This window comes from Amphiura filiformis, chromosome 3 (genome assembly GCF_039555335.1).
Source record: "Amphiura filiformis chromosome 3, Afil_fr2py, whole genome shotgun sequence".
NCBI classification, from domain to species: domain Eukaryota; kingdom Metazoa; phylum Echinodermata; class Ophiuroidea; order Amphilepidida; family Amphiuridae; genus Amphiura; species Amphiura filiformis.
In genome coordinates, this window is record NC_092630.1 from 54966584 (window position 1) to 54993272 (window position 26689).

Below are 26689 nucleotides of genomic sequence, written 5' to 3' on the forward strand. Positions count from 1 at the left end.
CATTTTTAATTAACTTTTTGTTTAGCATGGGCAACAAGCAAAATGTTTTTTAAGCTATGAACATCATATTATAGGAATCATCAATCAAATCACAGAACAATTTCATTAGTAAATTCATGAAAATACCAATCACACACTTGTTTAGTTTTTTTAAAACTTTTCAATTTGCTCCAAATCCAGCTCATTCAAATCAGCATCGAAAGGAAAGATAACCGGGTCATCTGCTAGCCTCTCCGTATCATCTTCGTCGTCGTCGTCGCTACTTTCCAGCTGCATATTAACAGGTAGTCTACGCTTACTCTTAGTTACCGCCACTTTCCTCGCTTCCCGTAGAGTGGCTGAGGTTTCTACGGTGACACCGGCATTGGATACGCCAGCATTGGCACTTTCTTGTAGGAGTTCCTTATTTGGGCTACAGGTTGGGGTGATCATGACACTACTTGAGGTATGCTTACTGTCGCATCGGAGACGGTTATGGTTTGTAGTCCCATGAAGTCGCTCTGTGTCAGATGGCAGTGTTAGACTTTTGAGTGCTTATGCTGCAAAAACCAAACAAATCAAATCAGATATATATTAACATCAGTTTTTAATTTAACTTCCCCTCCCTGATAATATTTTCCAATGGATGAGGTAAACAAAATTGCGATACAGTTGTGGTTTGCTGCCAAATATAATACCACTTTTATGAAAATCATGAAATAGCGACGATCAGACCAGTATCCAGGAGGAGCCTAGACCAACAAGTATCTAGACCACCAACTTTGGTGCACATAGTCGACACTGCATAGCAACAATTTTGTCAATGACACAAACTAGCGAGTCTTTCTTTTAAGACGTACATATTGGGGGATACTATTTTCCCATGCATGATAACACCTGTTATCCAGTCAAAATTACCATGGATATGTGGCTTCACCTAACACCATGGATAATGTTGGGCGGTCCATGGTCTCAATACACAAAGGTCCACTTGTTGCTCATTCCAATAAAAAGGTTCAGAAGTAGAAGAAAAATTGAAAAAAGGTCCACTTGTTGGCAATACGCCGGTATTAAAAAGTTCAAAGGCAAATTTTAGGGAGGTATTAAAACTGTAGTGATCCAAATGAAACCAGATTAAGTGATGGCTTTCCACTGAAAGGAAGACAATATATGGCTAATCTTCTCTAAATTTAGTAAGCATGTCTTGTTAATTAGTAAATTAGGCCTTTTGTACTTCCATGAACATGGCCTAATAAGCCTTCACGTTCCCGTGACTCAACCATTACAACACGTACACAAGGAGGTTATGGGATGCAGCAGACATGTGGCATGGCGCACACATCTAACATAGCACACTGTATTCATTATATTGTAATATTTTGACTGTACTATAAATTAGCTCATATTAGACTGACCTTATATTTGTTATTATTTAGATGTCTTCTTGGTCTCTGATTAGATTGGTTAGAAATACTCTGTAAAATAAAAGAGAAAAATTATAGCATGGTTACTATTACCATAGATACGGATTACACCTTTTAAAGCAGAACCTATGTATAAAACAATAAGGGAAATTGTAATGAAAAATACATGTAGTGGATAAAGAACACAAATCCCCTGGCTGTAATGTTTCAGTAAGGTGGCAACACAATATCCCATGGTTATTAAGACCAGGGGATAAAAGGATATAGTGGATGCACACGCTAATGGTAAACAGAGATGTGAAAGAAACAAGGACAATTAATTACTAGTACAAGAATAAAACAAGGAGATACTTGGTCACGATGTGAGCCACTTTAAAGGAAGGATACAAGTAGAATTTACAGTTCTCTGCATGGTTGAAAAGGACTGTTCCGTTTAAAATCCATACTACCCCTGTGGAGGATTTAGCTGAAGTCTTCCTCAGTGGGAGTATGAATTTTGAATAGAATAGACAGTTGGGTGACTTCTATTTGAAATACTCACTCCAGTTGTGGAAGATATGTAAAACCTTAATACAGTGAGAGGATGAGTTTCAAAATTAGTAACCCTGACCAATTACATTTGAAAAACATACTCCCCCTGTGGAATCTTTCCAAAATTCCACAGGGGTAGTGTGGATTTTAACTGGAATAGCCCAATAGGTGTAAGATTTGTATCACCTGTTCTTCAACTGATAGTGATGCCACACTCACATTGAAAATATTTCATCATCACATCAGAGCAACAAACATGTAAATTTGTTTTGAGAATTACAAGTAACAAGCATGAGCGATTGTCTCACTGTCGTGTAATTAGTAACGCATTACACTGCGTAGATCTTTCCAAGATTGATGAAATACTTAATCAAAGGAAGCCACTATGTCCTCTCAGAGGATGTTGTGTCATCTAACATGGATTCATGAATACATACAGTAAGACTAGCCATTTACACAGAAATAATTTCAACTCCTTGACTATCTCAAATGTTTTTTTGCATGTATCACATCGATGCAGGGTTTCAAGTACAAAGCTGTAACTAAGTAACATGTTCCGTTAAATTTTTGTGCTACGATGGACGCGTAATAAAAGCAGCAAATATAACTAAAACGTGAAAATTTGTCGTTTTATATTACATAGTGAAGATGAGCTTGGGAAATTCAACTCAAGTGCCAGCCATCTACTCAATCCTAAGGGCTTTATATTTGCTATTATGATGTATCTCAAATAAACATCCTCTACCTCCGTCATGAGTATAGTCTCACAATAATAAATGCAGCCACAGATTGGTCCTTTTCACACGCAACAAAATCTTGGTTTTTTCTTTTCCAAAGCTGAAACTCACTATCTTTTTAATGTAATTTTTTATTTAAAATGAGTCTGGCACAGATTTATTTCTTATTTGGGTTTGGTTATACTGAGTGGCTCAACAATTACTGCAAGCGTTGTGGATGTTTACTTATTTATGTTTGCTTATTTATCTATTTAGTTTTCATACAATATATGCATCTATGTACTAAGGCTAAGCAAAGATATGATGATGAATATTCATTTCCATCTTTGTCTAAAACTTGTGGCATATAGGCTATGTTGAGGGGTCAGTGACACAAAGACTTAACTCCAATTTTTGTGAAAATATGATTTTGATATCAAAATGTTCAGAAACATGAGCACTTTCCAATAAACACACAGAAGTAACTCCATTTAGCATTAGCACCCCATTGAAATCAAAGACAATGGCCAGGAAACAGAGACTTAACTACATAGTCAATGTGGCCCATTATCTTTAAACTCATTTTTCTCTGAATGGCCAAAATGGAGCTACAACTTTGTGTTAATGACCCCTCGATATACTAAACTCACTTACATTAAATTTTGGAACTTTTTATTTAAATACTCAAGCATCCTGATATCAGCCACATTAAAGGTTCACCAAAAGAGGATAACCAAAAGAGGCTGACTCCCTCCTATAGCATAACGTGTAGTGCTATACTGCCATACTGGATTGTCACTAGTACAGCCAGTATGGGGGTAGGGGATTGAGGTAGCTGGGTCAATGCATGAAGCCCAAATGTTTGATGGACGATTTTGGTGGAAAAAGTAACACCCTGAGTTTTCATCTAAATGCACATGTATCACAGGCCTGGGCCAGCTCTTCTTAAAAGCCCACACTATCATACATGAGGACCAAACACCCTCCCCTTTTCAACTAAGGCCAAAATCAAATGACTTTTGAAATTAGTGTGCATAATCACCAAATCACATTTCAGGAGGGTGGTTCACTATTCTCCCCACAGCAACATGCAAACATGGCTGTTTCCACCCTCTCCCAGTCTAATCTCTTTGCTCAAACTCTCTTCTTCAGCATCAAAAGATGCTAAGATTTAAGCTGTAAACACTTATTTTTTTTCATTTGCAAATGCAGCTCATCAAAATACACATATCAAATTGTTTTCAACAACCTTCTCTCATCTCCAATGGTTTACTCTACCTTCAAAGAAGCTGATACTGACATTTACTAAAGCACACTTTATCTCCATATAGTCAACACACAAATCATTATCAATCAAGTCAAAATTCTTCTTACCCAAAATGTCAACTACTTTCTGATATTTTTTATTCACCGGCTCTGTGATGACTGTTAAGTACTTGGTTTTAATTCATGAGGTCGTGGTGAACTTGAGTTAACTAAAAGGTTAACTTAGGATACTGGCATGGCAGATTATCAGAGTCAATATCAGGTCTGTTTCTGCATTTTATGAATGACGTCGGTCAATACATTTCATTTCATGGGTATATGTCACAAGGAGGTGCTCAATAACTATTCTTACTCATACCATCACTGTATTGCATCATGCTGAATGTGCAATATCTTTATGCACTCATTACTTACATGTGTGCGACTTACCACAAACATGTTTCTCTTTCACTAATTACTTGCCATCACTCATCAGTCTTTGTCTTTATTGACTCATTTCTTGCTCACTCATTACTCATTAACTCACTAATTCATACCTAATTATCACTTTATAACTCATCACTTAATAACTTACTCACCACTCACCTACTCGGCACAGGCTACTCATTGACTCCCTCAACTTACACACACTCACTCACTCACTTTCTCAATTGTAGATCTCAGTCACATAATTACTTACTGCCCTAATCACTCATTCAACATAAGTTCTTCTCTCTTTAACTTTCTATATAGGCTACAAACCTATTTATTCACCATGCATGATTCTCCTGAGACAACTGCATCAAACATTTACCATTTACAAGCCTATAAGCATTTGATCCTCCATAATACCAATGGAAAGCTCCTAACCCTGTTTAGTTAAAGATTCCACAATCACCTGATGACCCCTCACATTATTATATTTAAATTATTCACTTAACATGCTTGTGGTGATGCATGGCATGGGTGACATTATTTTTCGAAGAAAACAAGAAAAAAATGAAACAAATTTGCCCTCCAGAACCATAATGTTGAGAATGATTGTTGAACATCACATACTGTGTTAAATACTAGAAACTTACAATCTACTTCCCAGTAATGGTAATGGAAGATTGCCAAAATGAAAAGATACTCAAGTTTTAGGTCTTACCATAATGTGCCCCACCATCTTGACACAATTGCACAAGAAAGTTTACACATAAACATGTGACAAGTTTGATCCAATATCTGTCTACTGTATAAAATACAGGGTAATCTGGATTTACATTTGTATCTCTTTTCCCTTAGATTCTATTAAAATACTCTAGAGTCTTGAAAATCTATGCTTCAACCTAAATTCATTCTACTCATCTGCCTTATCCACACTGCCATAATATATTATACATCTCAGAGTGAGAGCAACAGTAAAGAAACAGACGGATACTCATCAATATTTTATTATACAAATAAAAGTTGAAATAGGGACAAAGAAACCCACAACTTGTTTGCTCATCTCAAAACAACCCGAAATTCATCAAAATTCAAATGTTTGCATTTTTGGAACAATCATGATGTGGTACTGAAGCTGATAACTGGAAAACAGGAAAGCGATCCAAAAACAACAAAATTAGACAGGCCTGTCAGAACAAAACTGTTGAATTTGGCATGTTTTAAAAGACTTTAGAGTATAGCAATTTACACTTTCAGAGCATTTTATTTGTAAACATGTTTTATGCAATAGACATGCTATATGGTGATCAAATCGGCCTATATTAAATTGTCCCTAGTGGATTTAGACAATAGATTTGTTACAGAAAATTGTTGAATAGACTTTTAAAGTATAGAATACAGCACAAATGTCTTAAAAACATGTTTTTACTGTATATATGAACAGAACAGAAATTTATTCAAAGTTTACCAAATATCCTATACCATTCCATGACATTTAGAAACCAAACAATCATTTCAAACTTTTCATCTAGACAGAACAGCAGAACAATTAAGGAAAAAGGAAAATGTGATCAGGTCTAGCCGATGTACATTTGAATAACTGCAAAATGTTGTCTCTTGCTGGGGAATCCCCCTCCTATAAAAGAAAGTATCTTCTATTGTATTTACACCTTTCTGCCATCAAATTTGAAATACACACTTGTTACACGCATAATCATTCATATCCCCTATAAATCAAACATTATGTGATACAAATATTTACAAAACTTTGTTCAATATTCTTGAAAAGAGATTGCTCAAAATTTCCACCCAATTAGCTGATCAACCTTTTTGATCAAATTACATCTAATCAAATTATTACATAAACGGTGAAGTACAGAATATTTCAAGTTGGTTTTTAGCAACGGAACGGTTTACGGCAAACTTGTTGTAACTTGTCCAAAGTCTTGATAAATTTCAGCACTGTGTCATCATACAATAACTCACTCGGTTGTTTGTCAAAAGAAGACGGATATAGAAAGTAAAGAAGGCTAGTTGTTAAAAAGCAGTAGAGATGATCCACTTTGTATTGACTGAATTCACTGCTGAGCCGGCCATACAAACCGGCAACTAAACGTGCTCCAAGATTGGGTTCCTTGTAATAGGGGGATTCCCCTCGTTGCCATGGTTACAACTTCAAGCATCAAGTTATCTTTCAAATGTCTAATGAACAAAAACGAATATTGCTGGTTTACTACAATAATTTTGTGAATTGATCAAATCTATTCTATCATGTATTCCATATTGCTACGGTTAAAGCACAGGAATTTTCTACTATGATTTATAGCTTTTCTTTGTTGTCATGATTGGAAGTTAACTAATTATGTGTCCTGTTTCAAGAAGATGAAGTGTAAGAGCAGGCCTTGCCGTTTAGATTTGAAAGGCGAGTGGTCAATCACTCACTAGCACGATGCTAGGCGAGTGGTCAAATCACACTCTTGTTGTATGTAGTGGTCAAGTCACTCTCTAGGTCTGAAAGATAATTAATTCATACCAATATGAAACACCAACGCACTGACACTCTCTCTTTCGCTTTCAGGGATTAAGGCTATAATTTATTATGTTAAATCAAATAATGAATACATTGAAAGTGCTGTTCGAAACATGAATGTAAATTGGATTCAATTTTGGGTGATCGTGGTGGTTCACAGCAAGCGATATTTAGTGTCTATGGTGAGTGGAAAATCGCTCACTAGAAATTGAGTTTGACGAGCAGTGGCGGCGAGAGCGATCGCTCACCTCAAACAGCAAGGCCTGTAAGAGATATCTAATTTAGGGGTTTTTGGTCAAGTGGAAGCGGTGCCCTATGTTTTGCCCGCTGAAGGGTAGACACCTAGCCTGTAGGGTTCAGGGCAGTTAGAGTTAGTGAGCTAGCATGCTGAAGAGGAGGGTGGCTTGGTATGCATGGGTGTGGCAAGGGATACAAAAAGTGAGGGCACGCATACGGCAGTCATGTTGAGGGGGACCGGGACATACTGTGGGCTAGGTCAGGGTTGGTGTGGTTGTCAGTTATGCCATGACTGGATAACCAACAGGCCCATGTGGCCTCTCCCTATGAAAATACCTTCGGAATCATAAGTGGTATATTCTTGGAAAAATGGAAAAGGTATTGTTACGTTGGTGTTATGTCTAAATTTACAAAGTTGCAAGAAAGACATGATCGTTTCCGTGCAGCATACAAATTCACATGTATGCATGGTAATAAACACACCTTGCAACAACTACTTTTAGTTGAACTTAACAAATACACAACACAATTCCATTCTCATCTAAATTTAGTACCCAATCAGGCAGCAGCAATCTTTTTATCATTTTTATCTTGGAAAAACAAGGTAATGCATGTCTATTTTCAACTTGCTCTCTCATCCATCCTCATTTGATGCCTCTTCCTTCCAAGTGGTGATGTTGAAATGGAATATCAAAATGTGCATGCAACTGATCCAACGATGTCATATTTAATCAACCTGGTTTTATAAATGTGTTTCTGGGGCTATTATCCACCTTCCTATATGTTAACACTTTGTATGCTCTATACATCCACAAATAGCACCGTTTCTACCCTGGTTTATACTCGAACAACTTTTCGCAGAATGACAACGACTTTGCTTATATTTTATCATCCATCACTTTTATCATTTTTCCTGACAAAATAATCTTAAAAACTTGGCAACTGCAAAATTGTCTGGCCATATCCTGGTAACAAAAACACGATCATAGATGACAACAAGCATTTGAAGCAGACATTTCAGTACTAAATTGAGAATATGGATCTAGTCAATTTCTGTGCAAACTACATAACAGTTGATCATTTGACACATTTGCCCGGCATTGCAGCCTTTAACTTTATTATAGCAGATGACAATTCCGGCTCAGACTCTTCATACATGTATGCCCTATATAATACTGGACAATATAAATTCTACAGAGACAAGTGTCTGGCTTTTAACCAATGACTATGTTTTCCTTCAAACATGCATCAATATTTGTTGTGTGAGAAAAAAACCAGTGCAAACATATCAGACCCATATACATGGGGGAGCACCCCTCCCCAATATCCACAAATGTTTACTTTTTGCTATTTTTTCCAATAAAAAAGTTCAAGAGTGGGAGGAAAATAAACAAAATCCACTTTTTGGTGCATTCAAAAAGGGTAATTTTTAATGGGCTTTATGTCCACTTTTTACAACAAATCTGTGCCAGCACACTTTTCATTCGAAAAATATCCACTTTTTGGGAGTACCAAAATACAAAATTTTGGGCATCCATGAAAAGGTTCTTGACAAATAGTTATAGAAATTGTATTAAAAACATAACTAACAAAACAAAACCTGGAAAGTTTCTGAAATATATTTCAAAACACATATGCTACTAAATGACATGTACAGATTCAAACACACATCACACACATCAGAATTCACGAAAGCAACTTCTGAACAAAATTATTGCCCCTTTTTTAATGTAAATTACATAATGACAATTGAATAACACTTATTGCAAAATTCAAAAGGCGGGTTTTACCCGAAATAGAATTCATTCCAATCTATCAAAAATTTGATTGAGCACTGCTTGAATTTGTCATTGCAATTCAATGATAAAAAAAAAGATGCCACTGTCAAGCAATTGGACTAATGTGATTGTTGTTAGTTTATTTCTTTCCCAAGGTGCCTCCAAAAATTTATTGAAATGCTTTGTGAGATGTAAAAATGTGTTATTGGAGTGTCTCTCACACAACAAATCATGCAATTCAATTTCTAGCGGTTAATTTCTCTATAGAGGGGAAGGAAGCAATCTCTCGTATTTTTCATATGAAGGCAGAACATATTTAATTTAAGTGACATTTTTGAAATGCCAACACACAAGGTATAAAATAAAGATGGTATTTGTAGAAAATGGAGACAAATTGGATTGTAAATTTTAACTTAAAAATTGGATTTACCTTTAAAACAAATAGATAAAACTAGTTCTTGAAATTTCTTTGCAACTGACAATTTCATGCCCAATGATTAGTAGTTTTCTTAATCTATGGACTTACAATATTACCACATTGGACTGGGTATTAAAGCTCCATCTCTTTTAAAACAAAATATAATGGGAATTTAGTGTCGGCATTACAATTTGATCTCCAACTGAACATGAAGCTACAAGTAATAGCCATTTTTGAAGTAGGCATATGTCACTGACTGCATTAATGTTATAAAAAGCAAAAACAAATTAGTAAGAAATGATTAGCCATCTACAATACAGGTATTGGTATTATTATTAAATTTGTTCGTTATTGAAGATTAAAACAAAAAATTAATTGTGGATACCTGATGCGATTGCAATGTTTTGTTGCTGCGCGCACATTTACCTAAAATCAGCAAACCTACTTCTCTGTAATATACAAGCAAGTTCCTAGGTATCTCATCCAAGCAGGAGCCAAATCGAGGATTTATAGTATAAAGTGAGGGTGTGTGTAAAGTGTGATCCAGCAGAGAGGCGGGGGTCAGGATAGTGGGTGGGGCACTGGAATCCTGGTCTTTTCACTTGCTTCTTCATTCTTTTTTTTATTTCATTGTTAGACGTTTTTCTTACACCCTCTTTCCTTTCTTTCCTCATGTATTTACCTCCTTTTTTTTCTGCTTTTTCTGTTTGAACCCCCCCCCCCCCCTGCTGGTAAAAACACCTCTGCATGTTACTCTCCATACTCTAATTCCCTTGTATCCACTTCTCAACAAAATAATAACTCAAAATCTATATATTCTTCACGACAATAATACTCCAGAAATCTATTTCCAGATGATGATAATCATTAGTTTTTCTTGTATCCATCATAATACTTTAGTTCTAACATTGAGGACTAGTGTTTGTGTCCGGGTAAGTATAGTGTTTGCGTTGCGGGTAAGCATCTTTACCAAGAACGTGTCCTTTCCTAACGCCCACATACCGTCCATCTTTGTATGCTTCCGATGTTGATTCTATCAATGCTTATATCGTATTGCAGGCTTAATTTTAAGCTCCAAATACACTCACGATTTTGAAAATGCCAACAACATTGACTGAAACTTGTATATAATGAATGTTCATTGTTGAAACTATTAAGTGTTTGTTATGTAACTTATGCAGCGAAAAGAAAGTGTATGTAAATATAATTTCTAGCAAACAGGATATGACAAAATCATCTCAACCCATTTAAGTGATGTATCCAGTTATGTTCTTCAAAGATGTCAATCTCCTCAAATAAACCAATAATAATACAAAACACATCAAACACACACACAGTATACAACTGTGGACACTGGCTTAAAATGGCAAAACATGTCATGCCAAATTAGCCTTTTGAAGGTATGGCAGACATAATATGATGGTGCTGCTCGAAGTCGGTAAGTCTTTTAAATTTTTGGATTTTACCCAGAATGAATACTGCTCTCCTTTTTATACTTCGAAAAGGCTAATTTTAGACTCTCATGGTTATACTTGGCCAACAATGGACACATCCTATGTCAAGGCAGATAAGCTAGTACCTGAGCCCTCCTGTTTTCAGGTATCGCCAAACCACACAATTGTGAAATAAAACCTGAAATAGCATATTTGGACTTTTAAAAAAATAGGTGACATCTCTGAAAACAGATACACTTTCCACCATGCAGACACATGTGAATTCCACAGAAAAAAGATCTATACTATAGATATGCCTTGTTATCTATCTATTTTAACTGAAGCTGACACACATGGTCCATGGCAACTGGTGCTATTCACAGACTATGCTAGATCAAGATTGATGGCTAATGGTGATGACATTTTCCACTTTAAAGAAACATTTATCAACTTTTATGGCCTTTAAAAATATTGCCAAATGAGAGAGCAAATACATTTCTACTTAAAATATCGTAGCTACAGCAAGCGTTGGAAGTTGAAAACCACTGATGAACCATGTTTGAATATTTTTCAACTTGTTTCAATGACAGGCATGAGAATGATTATCCATGAAAAAACCTGAAAAGTTTGAAAAAGCCTGAAAAGAGTGTGAAATGAGGCAGAAAAGGCCAAAAGCGGACTGAAATTAAAACAAAGGGCGGAAATTTGGACCACAAAAAAGCAGAAAATCCTGCAAAAGCAGGAAAATTCTCATGCCTGCAATGATCTTCTGTTTTTCTTTTGATCAAGAGATGACTCCATCTTATTTTCTCTTTTACTCTTTGAAATTTTGAAAAAACAATATCTCATATTTGAACATTCTCAGTTTGACTCTCTGACTACCAACACCAAACCGAGTGTTGTACATGTAATAGTAAACCAAATCATGGTAGCCCATTTAAACTTGGCACTCAGTTGGAGGTCTATGATTAGGGTATATTTTATAACAATACTAGGTCTGATGATCATTGTTCTAATGACCCTTCACTGACCTAACCAAACAATAGCACCTGTTTAATAGGCGGTATCATTGATTTCATTACAATTAATGCAGTTGCTGAGGTACTCTACAAATAAGGGTAGTTTTTTTTCTGATCACGATTAGGGTAATTTGAGTCTAAGGGTGTGTTTTTTAAAGAGAAAAAATCATTTCTTTGCAGTCAAAATTTGGGGTAAGGTATTCCTGATTACGGGATATTTGGAACTTGTTAGGTGCTGAAAATGTTTTTGAGTCCTCACACAATGGGTGAACACTATCATACATTAATGCCCCACCTGTCAAACCCGATAAGGGAAAGGCCCTAGTGAATTTCCCATTTTTGTATTTCGGCCCTATAGTTCAAGTCCATCTCTACCTTCCAATAACTTGAAAGATAGTACACTGCAAAAACAATATCTAGAAATTGAACACTTTTCTTGTAATCAATTTGTAAACAGATTTATCACCCAACTTGTAAAATTAAATGTTTTAAAGCATACATGATACATAGGGGCCATGTCAAATTACCCCATATCACATTGAATTCCTAAACACAAACCATCAAATTCTATAAACATTTTACAAATACAAGAACGCGCTTTGATCACAGTGTGGTGTGTTCACACTTGACAAAAGTCCAACAAACTTCTGAATTAACATTAATATTTTAAGTCCTAATGGAATTCAAAATAAAGCAAAACATGTAAATTGTGACACGGTACATGACATTTAAGTACTGTAAACACGTAAAGAAAAGCTATTAATTCATGACGGCAGTAAGAACTACGTGGAATCATTACCATCCACTCTGGGCGAAACATTCTTCATTTTAGGAAATGATGATATGGACTTGTGTTACATTAAAAATATGATTTATTGTACATTATATACTTAATGGGACCAAGGAATAATATCAAAATATAACTTATTATACCTAAGTTAACTTTTCAAACAAATTTCTTTTACAAAATCTTCATTTTAAACATTGGATATCCATTGGCAACAGGTTTAAGACTGGTCTTGGTCAGAGTCTACCGGACCAGAAAAAAAGTGGGGTAAGGGACTGACCTATATATGAACATATTTGCCTCCAAGCTAAAATGTATTCTTTTAGTGTCCTATCACGATCTTTCATGCTTTTAAAGTGTTTTGCTGAATAAAATATGACTATCTGGCGGAGCGAGATGGTTCCTTAATATCATAACCGAGATTGTTTTTGAAATATGAGTTGGAACATATTAATTTTTATCTAGTGTATCATAGATTTCTTACACTGACAGCACCTGGATTAATGGGTTCTGGCACTATTATCTTAACCTAAATTCAGACACGACATCCACTGGCTTAGCGGAAGATATCGATAAAACATTTCCTCTTCAAGAATGGGGTGCTTTGAGTCTTGGAGGGATACAAGGGATATTAGAGTCATGTTCAGACGTTAACTTACTATAGATGGTACATTTACATAAGACGAGCAACCTTTAAATAACAATGCATGTCCACATGGTACGATTGTGATGCAAAGATGTTGGAGGATGATGACCCGTCTTCGCTAATTTGCTGACCCAAAAGATGAATACATGGTCATCCATTGGTAGTGGTTACATTCGATATCAATGGTCAGCTTGTCCACTGAGGTAGTTAAGAGCATTGATTATGCAAATTACGAACTAAACTAATTTACATGTGTTATCTGGACATGGCTTCTTTTATGAAGATTCTTCAAAACATGATAAAAGTTTTCAATGGGGCATGAAAGAAGTTTAAAATATGATTTTTTAGCTTCAAGTGTCTTTAAAATACCAGACGACCAGGATCATCTGAGGAAAGAAATGCCCTTTTGAGGAAAGATAGATCTTAAGTTACTGTTTAAAAAAAGGACTTTCTAACCAAAAATACTTGCCAAAATCAACAGGGTGACTACGCCCTCTTCCCCTATATCCCCACAATGTGGCCCCTCTACTTGTAAGTAATCTCTCCCCCCTACTCTCTTTCCCTCAATATTATACTTGGTTGATGTAGCGCATATGGTTTAACTTGTGTCGATGCACTCCCTAGTTTTCCTGATGTCATATATGTTTAATGTTGCACGTATATCCATCTTGTGAAAATGATACTCAATTTATAAAGTACTTGTCAATTTATCAACTACCATCTTTCTTGATTAACTTTTTTCATGTGAGCAAATGCCAGGCAAATTCGCTACAGCTTATATCGGTCTAAATTTGCAGTATTAAAGTATGTAAGATACAGAATAGCACTATGACGGTTACAACGAATATATCATGACAGTAGTGTTGTGGCAATCTACAAATAACAAAAAAATTTAAAATGTTAAAAAATGCGAGAAAAAAAAAGAGGGAAAACTTATTGACCTATATCTTAAGAAATATCTGCCTATATGAACAATGGGTATAGAACTGTGTGTTCCTTGAAGTCAGCACTTCTTGTGACTGGAAAACATTATGAAGAAATGAACCAAACCAAAGATCTATTCAATGTGAGACTTTCTTTCTAGGCCGGGTCGTCTGCAAGGAGCCAATCTGACTCTACTGTTAACATCAAAACACAGCGATCAATTCTTGTAAAGACATGAAAATGTTATTGCTTTTCTGGTAGCGTGACCATATTTAGTTCCATAATTGAGGTATAGATTTAGGCCGATATCTTGATTTTCTCTACCTTCAAATGCTTTGAAAGACTTTGTGACCCTAAACGATTATCTCTTTGCAAACCTGTCAAGTCATACATGCCATGTCTTACTTTATTTCCTTATTTTTATATCCCCATTTGCGGGGCTGGTCCGCTATAGATTGTGCCATCATTTTGGTATATGCTTTAACATGCTTCTACACCCATCAGTGAAGAGAAATGAGCTAGTCATTCTCTGTACCAGATAACGCCCTGGATGCTGCAACAATAACAACGATTGCTTACTTTATGAAATGATTGATTAGTTAGCAACATGACTCTAACCATGATGACCCACTTCGGAGGGCTAATAACATGCATGAACGTGATCATCACAGTTTTCCTCAATTAGTTTACACATTATATGCAAAGAAAGTAAAAAGATTGTGATGGAAAATGTTTTGGCAAGAGTATAACTATTATGCATATTTGATTTACAACACCAGGGACTTGTTATGTTAGTGGAATAGACACCCAAAAAAAGAAAAACGGCGGGGAAGGAGATAGAATGAGAGAGGAAATCACACTGGGTATGCGTCTGACATGCTTACAAATGCTGACTTTCTCCAAAGACTACATAATTTGGGCCAATAGAAAACATTTCCAAAATTCATTAAATCACTTCAGTGCACCAATGTGATGCATGAAGATATTACCAAACAAAGAACTCAACTGCAACACAGATATTAACTTTGACAACTTCTTCCTCTTGTTAAGGATGTTATCTCTTTAACTAGAATTTTGCGGTTCTCAGGTTGCACCGTTTTCGTCGCAAAGCATCGGCCACAATGCCTCCACACGTATTATTTTACCTTGGGCAATTTCACTAGCAAAGTGAATTTTTATGCAAATGAGCTTTCCAAATTAGCATATTTTACAACATTAAAATCAAGTGGAATTTGAAGACTGCTAATTGCCACAGTTCCACCAAGTCACATCACTATATGCCTTACCAGTTCCAAGATATTGCACTTGCAATCCCAGATGGATGGAGAGGAAATGTATGCAAATTTATGTAAATGAGCAACTAAATGAGCTTATTTTGTGACAAAAACCTAGTGGAATTTAACGACCATCAATTGCCACACCTACATCACTATACGCCTTATCAGGTCCCAGAAATTGTACTCGCAACCGCGGACAGTTGGAATATGGGCATTAATATCAAATTTCAGCATATACATAGAGGATAGTAAAATAAAAATTGCTATAAACTTATTAAGCTAATTTTACTGATAGTACTCAGCTAGCTTGGTGGCAACTTTGCTACATCATTAAAGACTGACTGACCTGCACAAACAAGTTATTTTCTTGCCAGCGCACAATATAAACGGTAAACACATCTATTGTTAATTTGTAGCAAATTGTTGTTGTGCCAGTTCTTCGCAATCTTTTGAAGCAAGACAAAAACCACACTCAAAGCATGCTGAAAATAACTTGATTGCACTGAAAATGACTTGGCAACTGCTGTCAATAGTAATCATAACAAAATTATATAAAGGAGGAATTAAATTATTTCCTAGCATCCTGGCAGAATCGTAGTGTATCTAAAACTGCACGTAGGCAGCATTTTCTTATTACTACTATCACGCTCTCATTCTGCTTTTTTCCCAATGTGAACACAATATTTTTTTCCCCAACACAAATTTTATTACCTATGGAAATGCCAAAAAAAATGCAGTTTGCTATTAATTAAAGGTCCATTCATTGATCCCAGCTAAAGTGTAAAACAAAATTGTGTATACATTGCATATAAGTGAAGGATAAATCGTTAAAATTGTCATTAGGTACTTATGAAATGAAATATTTGGCAAAAACAGGGAAACAGCAGTATTGGCAAAGTTGAAGCCGCATTTTGTCTTTAATATTACACGTCCATCAGTTTCAGTTTAAGCGCGTATATGCTACAAACTAAGATGCAAAAAAACACCTGAATTTTGATGATTTTAACAATTTTCAAATCACTGAATAGGCCTTTAATTCTGAATTTTGAAATGGCTTTGCATTTGAGTATTTATATTCTTTGGTTTGATTCTATTTTAGGGACCGATCATTATTTACGGCAGGGGGGGTAATGGGCATTTTTGAAAAATTATCAACTTGTGTTCCCCTCTCGCGTCCGCTCAAAATTTTCTGGATTCCCCGTTGTTTTCCCGAATTTCTCCATTTAAAACTTAACAATCCCCCCTCCTGGTTCAACGAAAAAAATTGCGTTCCCCCCTCAAGATCCCCCAAAATTTTCCCTCAAAATGCCCATGTCGTAAATAACAATCGCTCCCTTACTTCAATTAATATTTCATAATTTTGAACATTGCACACAATATTTTCTTTCTTTTTCCATCTAATCAGCGCTTTTGGATCTCTTATCCATGCCTGTTAAGAAAGCAATTCAGGCACCTTACTCCATGATAATCAAGGTAATTATTTCTTGCTATAAACCAAATAAGAAATGCCAAATAATACAGGAATTTTGGTTCTTATTCCAAGGCAATTTCCATTTAACCCACTTCTGCATGCATCTAAGCACACCTGATGCAAACTACAGGCATTATATCTGACACATTAATGTTGTACTCTATTCCACCTCTCTTTTTTTCATATCAATTTCCAATGTAATGTAGTGTGGCCTGTCTGTTTGCCACCGATCAGAGTTCACATCTATAAAGGGGACTGCAGAAAAACACCTGCGACCAAACATGATGACGCTCCATGTTTCCACTTCTGTTTTCAGTTTCAACAGCATAAATTGGGGGTGGGGTGGTAGCAGGTTCCCCTTTTGATTTGTTTCTTCCACTGCTTTCATAATGCATTCATCATTCCAATAAATGACAATGCCTCAATAAGCACCTACCCTGTGTCTGATCCAATTCCTCAACAGCACAATTACGTTTACTCATTTTATATCAATTCTACTATGATTTTCCACAACACATGATACCCAAAATGTCCACAATTCCTGGTATAATGGTCAGTTTATCACAACCTGTTGCCCTACTTTTGAGACTCAGCTCCAACTCCAAACCAATACAACTCTGCATCAATTTTATGATTTTGTAAAAAGAAAATGATTTTTTTAAATATTTTAAAGTTATAGTAATTTTAGCTGGTTTCAAATGATTCCCCGAGTAGAAAGGGTATCCGTGCTGCATTGGAGCTTGTATAGATGGAAGAACTCCTTGAAGCTTTGACAAATAAACGCCCACCTAAGATAACTTACATAAAGCTGACCACAGCTGTTTTTAGAATGACTATGGCGATGGCGAAAGTCACCTGATCTTAGAAATACTAAGGTTTGTCCAATTTGACCAACTGCAATCACCGAGTGCTTCTAGACCAAGTGTTTTCATAAGAATTCTATAACATATGAAAAGGGCAAAAATAGGACTTATGAAAAGGGCAAAACTAGGAACTGTCTAAAGAACCTGACTTATTAAAGTGTTGAGTGTCAATTCTATGCAATGCTATTGACAAGCCAGTTTGATTGTAGCTATATGACCTCCCTCAAATAGTACAAGCTTTTTTCGCTCCTGGCTAAGTGAACATTGCCAACAAATAACAATATCAACAGTTAACAATTGATAAAATTGTGCGCTATCAAAAAACAGCTAATTAAGCAACCAACCAGGCATTATTTATTGGGCTTTTTTTTTTCAAAACTCATTTCATCTGTAAACTAATTTAGCAGTACTTGCAATTACGTTTTGCTGAACTTCATATCGCAACCTGTTTTGTGTTTTTATGAACAGGATTGATTTTAAGAATCAAGTGTTATGCAATTGATACAAGATATAAAAATTATTTTAGATTGATTAAATGCCCATGCAAATTATGAACTGTGTTAGCAAAAAAAAAGTACGAGTCTCATCAGACTGCTTTCATTTTGCTATAAAAATATCCACTTCCCATGCTTCAATAACCAGAAAAGTACGAGTTTAATAATGAATCCAAGCAGAGAAACTAAAAATGACAATAACGAAGTGGTTTGTTATAATTTCATATGGCACTGTCACCATGACAACCAAGTCACACACCAACATGGATGACATAATATGGATCGCGTGCAGATAATGGATGGCACAATGATTTTTTTAGTTTGGAAATGATCGGTGTAATTAGGTCATTGTGACATCTGTATTATGACTTTAGGTTGGAGCAGATGGTCCGCGGCTTCTTGTTAATAAATATTGTTTATCAGATAATAAATATATGGATTATCTATTATAATGTGTGTCAGACACAATGAATTATAAACTAACTGATGGTATTATGGGTAGTTCCTTCGCAATGATGCTGTTAACTCATGGTCCAGATTGCTATCTATATATAATGAAGCAACATTCACATCACGGTGATGTCTAAATATAAGGATGACCGTTGTATGACACTTTCAGTTGTTTGACAATGCTGCATTGCTTAGCGGCTGTGGTCTTAAATTAGTGAGGGGTTTTCCACTAATGATTCTTGGGTTTGAATTATATATTCATTTAATTATTCCCTACATTTAGATTTAATGATCACAAATCTTTGAAAGGAGTGGTCTATTGTCTGCATGCAAACAGTTCTTCAACAAATTTACAATTGATAAGAAGACTAAATAAGACTAAATAATAAAGACTAAATGTTAAAAACACAAATTTGGCAAGGGGCAACATTTCTGGGTAACTTCTACCATTTGTTGGCAATGCTTGCATCAGTTGAAATTAGTCTTGCATAGCAAATAGGCCTATACACGCAACAAAACCATGATCAACTAAAATAGACCAAAAATCTTGGAAACACTATTTCATTTCAGATGTCTCACATACTTCAATATTTTTAGTGATACTTTTACAAGTAATAAAAAGTAATGGCAAAGTAAGAATTCTGAGATTTCTAATTTTATGCTCAATTGGAGAGCATACATCCTTATTATTTCACAGTCTGATCAAGCTCCGAGTCTGATACATAAATCATACACAGAAGTTCGGTTGGAAGACTTGTGAGAACACATTTTCATGAAAAACAGGAAAATCCTGAAAAAGGACTTCTGTTGCAAAAATGCCCCAAAACAGGCTAAAATTAATTTAAAAAGTGGAAATTTGGGCAATAAATTAAGCAGGAAAATTCGCATGCCTGCACAAGGAATGAATACATTGATATAAATCCCAACTATACATGCTATAAATACTACTTTTCATCTTGAGAAGTCGGTTACGTCAGTGCAGCTCTAAATTGCAAGCGTCCCCTCGAATCGTACGTACACACATTTAAAGATGTCGTATAAAAACGTGTGCGAAAAAGCTGCTTCAATGCATTGATGTTACTGACTCGCCAAGGTAACAATAGTATATACAGGAGTAGGTCTGGTTTAGTTCACTCATACCATGACTCAAGTGGAGGGGTGTAGCACCCCCCGGGTAGCATCGACAGAGAGTCATGCTACAAATGACCGCCTCAATTTGCTTGAGGATAGGGTAGTGACCATGACTCTTACACTAGAACTACACAGGATGGGCCTGGGTCTATCCTTCATGTAAGCACACACAAAACTAGCCTATTGTCAAGACTTCATTGAGGGATTAGACAGCTTTATTCTGTAAGCTGTATAATCCCTGTCTTGAGAATAGGCTAACTTTGTATATACTTAATCCATAAAGGTAATACGCTGGCGAAGTTACGTAATTACCATAGCAATAGGTGAAAACAATTTTGAACATATCGTGCTGCACTACAAGCAGGTTACACTCATCACCTGTGTATGTCTGCAATCATAGATTGAATACAATACTAGTTACTAATCTTACAGGTGCAAGTAATCAGCATGATATGGTTCAATGAAGAGGTACCGCGTGAACGTATCAGTGCAGCGCGGTATATTCAAAAATTGTTTTCACCTATTGCTATGGTAGTTTATCCGATTATTGCGTAACTTCGCTAGCGTATACTGGGCCCTGGTTGTGTACTGTTCTTAGTGTGGTGAATTACCTTAGAATCTCTTTTGTTTTCTGCATTCTTCTTTGACCGCCTGCACCAATCGTCAAATGGTAGTCTTGCCTGGAAAATATGAAAATGAAGAAAATATTGATGGTTATAATAATAACAACAACAATGTTAAATAGTAATAATGATTAAAATCTTCATGTCCTTACCATACATAGTTGTAACGTTTTTATGCCAAATTTTCTAAAGTATTTTATTGTTGTCATTTTTCACCTCAATTTTTGCCTGTATCTCAATTTCACAAATTTACACCATTCCAGTTGGAATCCATACACCCCTACAGAAGACATGACCTTAATCTTCTACAGAGGGAGTGTGAAATTCAAATGGGGTTACCTGAATGGGTGATTTCATTTGAAATCATCATCCCCTGTTTGGAAGATTATAGTCTTGTCTTCCAAATGAGGTGTATGGATTGCAACTGGAATAACCCATTGAGCCTGATGGGAACAAATCACATCATAATTTTATCTCTTTCCAACAGATATTATTGTACTTTATAATCGCTACAAATGTACGAAAAGTCATTAACTCAACAATTAGTTTTCTTTATATTTCATTAGTTAAAGCTGACTGATCCTTAATAGTGAAGTAGAAACAGTTAGAAACCAATTTTTAATGAAACTTGGTCTAATCTGCTCACTTATTCTGGTCACTTCCTGACTAATGATCCTGAACTTCAGAACTACTTAATTCTCATAAACTAAGTTCACAATCCACTGATATATACATATACTTGTGTCTTCTGGGTACCATAGTCGATTCCAAGAAGCCAATGGGTCATGCTGTTTGTTACTTCTGCATTACCAAGTCAGTGAACAGAGCCTCCTATGGCATGAGTATTTTGTTAACATATTGCTGCAAATACCTGCATTGGGTGACTGAACTTAGGAATTGCATTTCTAAACCAAGTTCAGCTAATAACATTTTGTCTTGTTTCGGTTCAAGTATTTATGAACTAAAAAATGTAAATATATTTAAAAAATAATGGCAATACTTTATTTCGTAAAAGGAAAAATCGTAAATAAGGTAATCTTTTCCAGTGCATAGGCAACAACTTATCATTTTGACAGTTTGTTTGTGACAAAAAATCATTTGCATTTAGCATTAGCATTTATTACTCTTTTCATCTTACTCAAGTGTAATTGTTTTCAACAGTGAGCGTCACTATAAGCTGTTACTCTCATTATATAGCAATTAATGACAATTGTTCTGGCTTAGACTGAGTGATGTTCCTTTTCTGATAAACCAGGCAAACCTGACCCACTTCAGGCTAGTTTAAAAAAGAATTGGTTGGATGTGCCCCATCCTGTTGAAGGGGAGGCACTCTGTGTGTAGAGTTTTGTAGAGGTAAAGCAACTTATTATTTAATTAATGCAATTCAACTACTGATATAAACATGTTATTCACTGCATTTTCATTTGTTATTTTTTTGCAGATTTCAGATTGAAATGGCTTACTGTGTGTGTATATATGTATGTAGGTGATGGGTCATCAACTCAACTAATATGCCGATAAAACAACAACAAAAGGTTTCCATTACACAACTACAATAACTGATCCAAGGCAATAACATAGCAATGGTGGAAAGGTTTGGAAAAACAGTAATGGTTACCATGTTGGTTTCCTGCGTGGAACTATATGAATCCCAGTTCTAAACACTATAAATGTCAGTTAAAGTACTGAAACACTTACAACATTTTAGTCAAACCAGAAAAGAGCCATAGCACTGATCGTCTTTCAGTGGGTGTGGATTTTGAAAAAGGGGATCCTTTTCCGGAAGGGGGTGATTTTGTGAAAAGTGGACCTCCTCCCATAATTTGGAAATTTTTTTGACCAAAAAATACAAAACTTGCATGAATGAATCTGATCATACTAATCTTCAATCTCAATTGCATGTGCATTTGGATGCAATATGGTTGTCAAACACAATTTACTTGTTATAAGGGACAATAAATTTTGTTACAGTTCATTGATTTCCACTATAAATATTCTTTTTCTGGGTATAATAAACCATTAAAACAATGAAATGATTTAACTTCCAAGAAAGTTTCTAAATAGGGAAAACTGCACCATTTCAGTGATTGCACAAAAATATGCACTGGAAATATGAGAGTTACAGCAACATAATGCTTCTTTCGCACTAGTATATAAAAAAATTAATGTCGCAACTTCTTGCACATGATACTGCGATAGCCATTTGATGAATGGGTGGTAAACTGTGAAAAATGCATGTGCAATGTTGTGCAGCAATGTAGGTCAGATAAATGGCCAAGAGATAATGAAACCAATGTTGTCATGTCCCATGCAATATTCAACACATAACAACCTGCCCAACATATCCATGTACATGTTGGCATTCCCATCAGGCTGGTGTTGAACCCACCTTCCATGATAATACTCCCTCCATCTACATTCCTTGCCCTCCCTCGTTGCAGATACATCTTTTATCATTAATGTTTTCCCTCATTAAATTTTCAGGTAGTGTGCGTTGCACATGATTGGTGTGTCAATTCCTGAACTACACGATTCCTCCCGAGATTACTTTCGCAACATTATTACTGAGCTAGAAGCATTTCTGCATGCTCCAGGAAAATGAAATATTTCCATTAAAAATCCATCAGTAGAGTAAAAATATGGAAATGTAGTTGCACTATACAAAGTAAATTTGATCTGTTAAAGATAGGTAGGCTTTTCATCATAATGAATTAATAACAGCATAAAAAGGCTCAGTTGAGCACAACCCAAAGGCAAGATGTAATACTGTTTGCTTGTTCATGTGTTATGTGTAAGCAAGGTAAGATTTGACACATCAATGAACTAAGACAAAAGCATAATCGCTGCCTATTTAGAGCTGATCGCAGTGAATGCACAGGTAAGCATGATAAGGTTAACTTCCTGCATTGTATTTCAATTAAGTAAAGAGTTTTTAAGTCTTACATTATTGCATGGGAATTTTCAAACTTCTATAATACTCAGTTGCTAATATGAGCTGACAACGACACAATCAAGTAAACAGTCATTTGTTGTTCTAACCCTTTACATCACTGTGTACTACAAAATACTACAGCCTGGGGTGCCTCCCTTCAGTGGGTAGTGGGGGAGCACATAAGGCATCTCCGACCAAATCACCCTGATGATATTAGGATAGTACTTTTCATATTTGATGGGTGGATCCTAAAATGCAATGTTTGTATTTTTTGTGTGAAGAAAATATGTGCTATTGCCCATTATAAAGCCATACTGCAGTTTGAGACTGCAACCCTTGGGTGCACACAAAAGATTTTGTTTCCTTGTACTGTAGTGGCAGTGTGGAAACATTCTGGGGGGCAGGGGTGTGTGTGGGTGTGGGGGTGTGTATGTCCCTGTGGGAGGGAGGAATCATACTGCAACTTCTGGAGGAAGGAGCTGATTGGGAAGATGGAAGGTATATGAAGAATGTTCGTTCCCCCTCCCCCTAATCTAAATTACAGTCACTGCCTCACTTTGGGAGAATGCAATACTAGGCATTGATTATTGTAAAATAGTGTGTCATTTCAATGGTGTTTAGGAGCTACTACCTTCCTCACATCATTAATTCTTGTCAAATTTCAAAATTCATCCCAATGCATCATGTGCAGATGGAACCAACATGCATGATGAGAACACATTTATCTTAACATTCTGCCCTACTTTCATTATACCAGACCCAGCTGGAAATTGCTAATGGCATCCACACCTATCCTGGGTAAAAACACAGGCTTTTATTTTATCATGTAAGCCTTTACTTCATTCATTCCATGTACGGTGAGTAAATTATGTGATGATGTGGTTCACACCTCTCCCATTGCACATTTTACAGGACCTCAGGTGTACTATTATTCAGATTTTTTACCTCAATTCCACATAGACATTTTTAAAAGTAGGTCGCAAGGGTCACAAAGAATGTTCTATCTTGCTACTTCATCCATTGATTTCATGTTGCATACATGTATGCTAGGATAACCAGATGTTTACACGATTTACTTTCTATTATCATACATGAGGATTATCATCATCCCCGTCATGATCACGACATCATGACCATTCCAGGCTGAAGTTCCTAGAACTTGGATTGTAACAACATCAAATTGATCTTCATCTCTTGTTATTGTGTACATACTAACTTTCAGGGGTCCTTGGTTCAAATCATATGTGAAGGTTTCAGTCTGCAGTCTTCTTTAATCATATGAGACCTGAGGTTCAAACCAATTATGCATACAGCACCTCCATAATCTGCAGTTTTGGAAGTGATATCCAATTCCCTTCACCCTTGAATTTCCGATATACTCATGTAGTGCATACTCATGCGTCATGATTTGTAGTTCAGTGGAAAATGTTGGCAGAATCTTACAAAACGTCCTTTTTCCACTTAGTACATCGTAAAATTATTTTTTTTTAATGGTTTACATTTTTTGGCAGTCACCTTGGTAGAGTGGCAGGCAGCCATCTTGAAATCATACATGGGTAAAAATGTTAAGTTAGGGTATCATTCAACAAGATTGCAGAAAATAAAATTTTTTTATCCTTTCAAGATTTCAAGATGGCCACAAATCTATCAAGATGGCCCCCAAAAATATAAACCATTGTTTTTAAAAATAATTTTATGATGTACTAAGCGGAAAAAATATGATTTGCCGAGATTCTACCAAAATTTTCCACGCAAATACACAAGGGACTGTACGAATAGCCATAAGGAGACTCCGTGGCGAGGACTCATTGATGCTTTGTCAAAACCTTTTACTTGGGTGTTTTATAAGCACTTGACAGATCAACAAAATAGCAATTTTACATTCGCAATGCAGGCTCCGTGAAATAACCTGCAAACAAATTCCTTGCACACTACTAAACATTGGTCTATTCAACTCAACATTCGATCATGTTTTATCAGGGCCATGACATTTCCGATATGACACCAGCTTTTTTGGCAATTAATCGAGTAGCTTCAAAAAATTGCAATGTAACACTATCTAATGTAAAATAGTATTATGTAATTATAAAGCTTTTACATAATGGATTTTCTTAGCGACATCTTAAGCTAGGATGACATAAGCCATGGGCATGCGTGAGCGATGGGCAATCAACTGACTAAAAGCATATAGATCAATGGGGCTCTGTATCAAAGCATGAGAACAGGGACTTTCTGGAACCTAAGCAGCATCGCTTAAATTTAAGTTTCTCCTTTAATAATTTGCGATGATACAGTGGCAATTTAATTTGTAATGTGTCATGCCCTCAGTGTAAACCTGAATATATATATTAGACTGGTTCTTAATTAGTATCACAGTACAGCATCATAGTACAGTAAATGATAAAGAAAGTTAAAGCAAGAAAGAAAACGATAGTATCAAAAAGGTTGAAAGCAAAAAGCTTACCTCATAGCTGCCAGATACATATAGCTGCCACATGTGCATTTGTATTCTGGCAGTTTAAGTTTACTTTTTTTCTCCTAGCTCACAAAAACATTTTTTAAACAACAAACATTAACAATTATTAAATTTTTAATTATATGCAGTGATACGTCGTTTCTCTGTTCATAAAAACACATAAAATTATCTTTTAGGGGCTAGGGGCACCTTTGATATTACTATAGCTGAGAAACAAGTGCCAAGGCATAACGATTTTCCTTATTACCGGTATGAAGCTATGTGTCTTGATTCTCTGTCAGATGCAGATAACCAATGACAGGAGATTGACATTAACACTTTCACCATATTAAAAGGGTATTTCATGAGCCATAGCCTTATCTCCCACTTTTCTATAAAAAAAAAAGTAGAGATTTCTATGCCATTGGAAACCTTTGGCTACTTAATGTTTATGTGCAAAAAATTCTTGCATATTCATTTGCTTAACGAAAATATTGTCAAATATACATAATCATGCATCTAGGCATAACTCACAAATGCAAAAATCTGACATTTTGGGAATAAACTTTTTTCATGGATATCTATTCGAGCCAGGGTTCGCGCCAGATCGCGTCAATGACGCTTTTTTTGAGCGCCAGACGCATTAATTTTGAAATTATCAAACCTTCTGCGTCCAACCGGACGCAATAAATTTCAATGTCAGTCTTCAGAATGCAAGAAAGATCCCTGAAATTCGCCAATTGATTTAGGGGTTCATTCATATATTTTCATGACTAAACGGTTGTTTATGCCCGAGGGGCCGCTTGCCCGAGGGCATAAACAACTCTTCTTAGTCATGAAAATATATGAATGAACCCCGTTCATACATACAAGAACATTTTGTACTTCTTATTTCAT

At 35.8% G+C, this 26689-nt stretch overlaps 1 protein-coding gene across 1 annotated transcript in view; it reads right to left on the reverse strand.

Annotated features, from left to right (window-relative positions):
- Positions 1-474: 474 nt before the first annotated feature.
- LOC140148765 (protein FAM53A-like) overlaps positions 475-26689 on the reverse strand; it is a 181785-nt gene continuing 155570 nt past the window's right edge. Inside the window, 3 exon segments of the mRNA XM_072170820.1 lie at positions 475-539; positions 1395-1454; positions 20394-20462. Of these exon segments, the coding sequence (XP_072026921.1) occupies positions 519-539; positions 1395-1454; positions 20394-20462 (150 nt within the window). The 3' untranslated portion in view covers positions 475-518.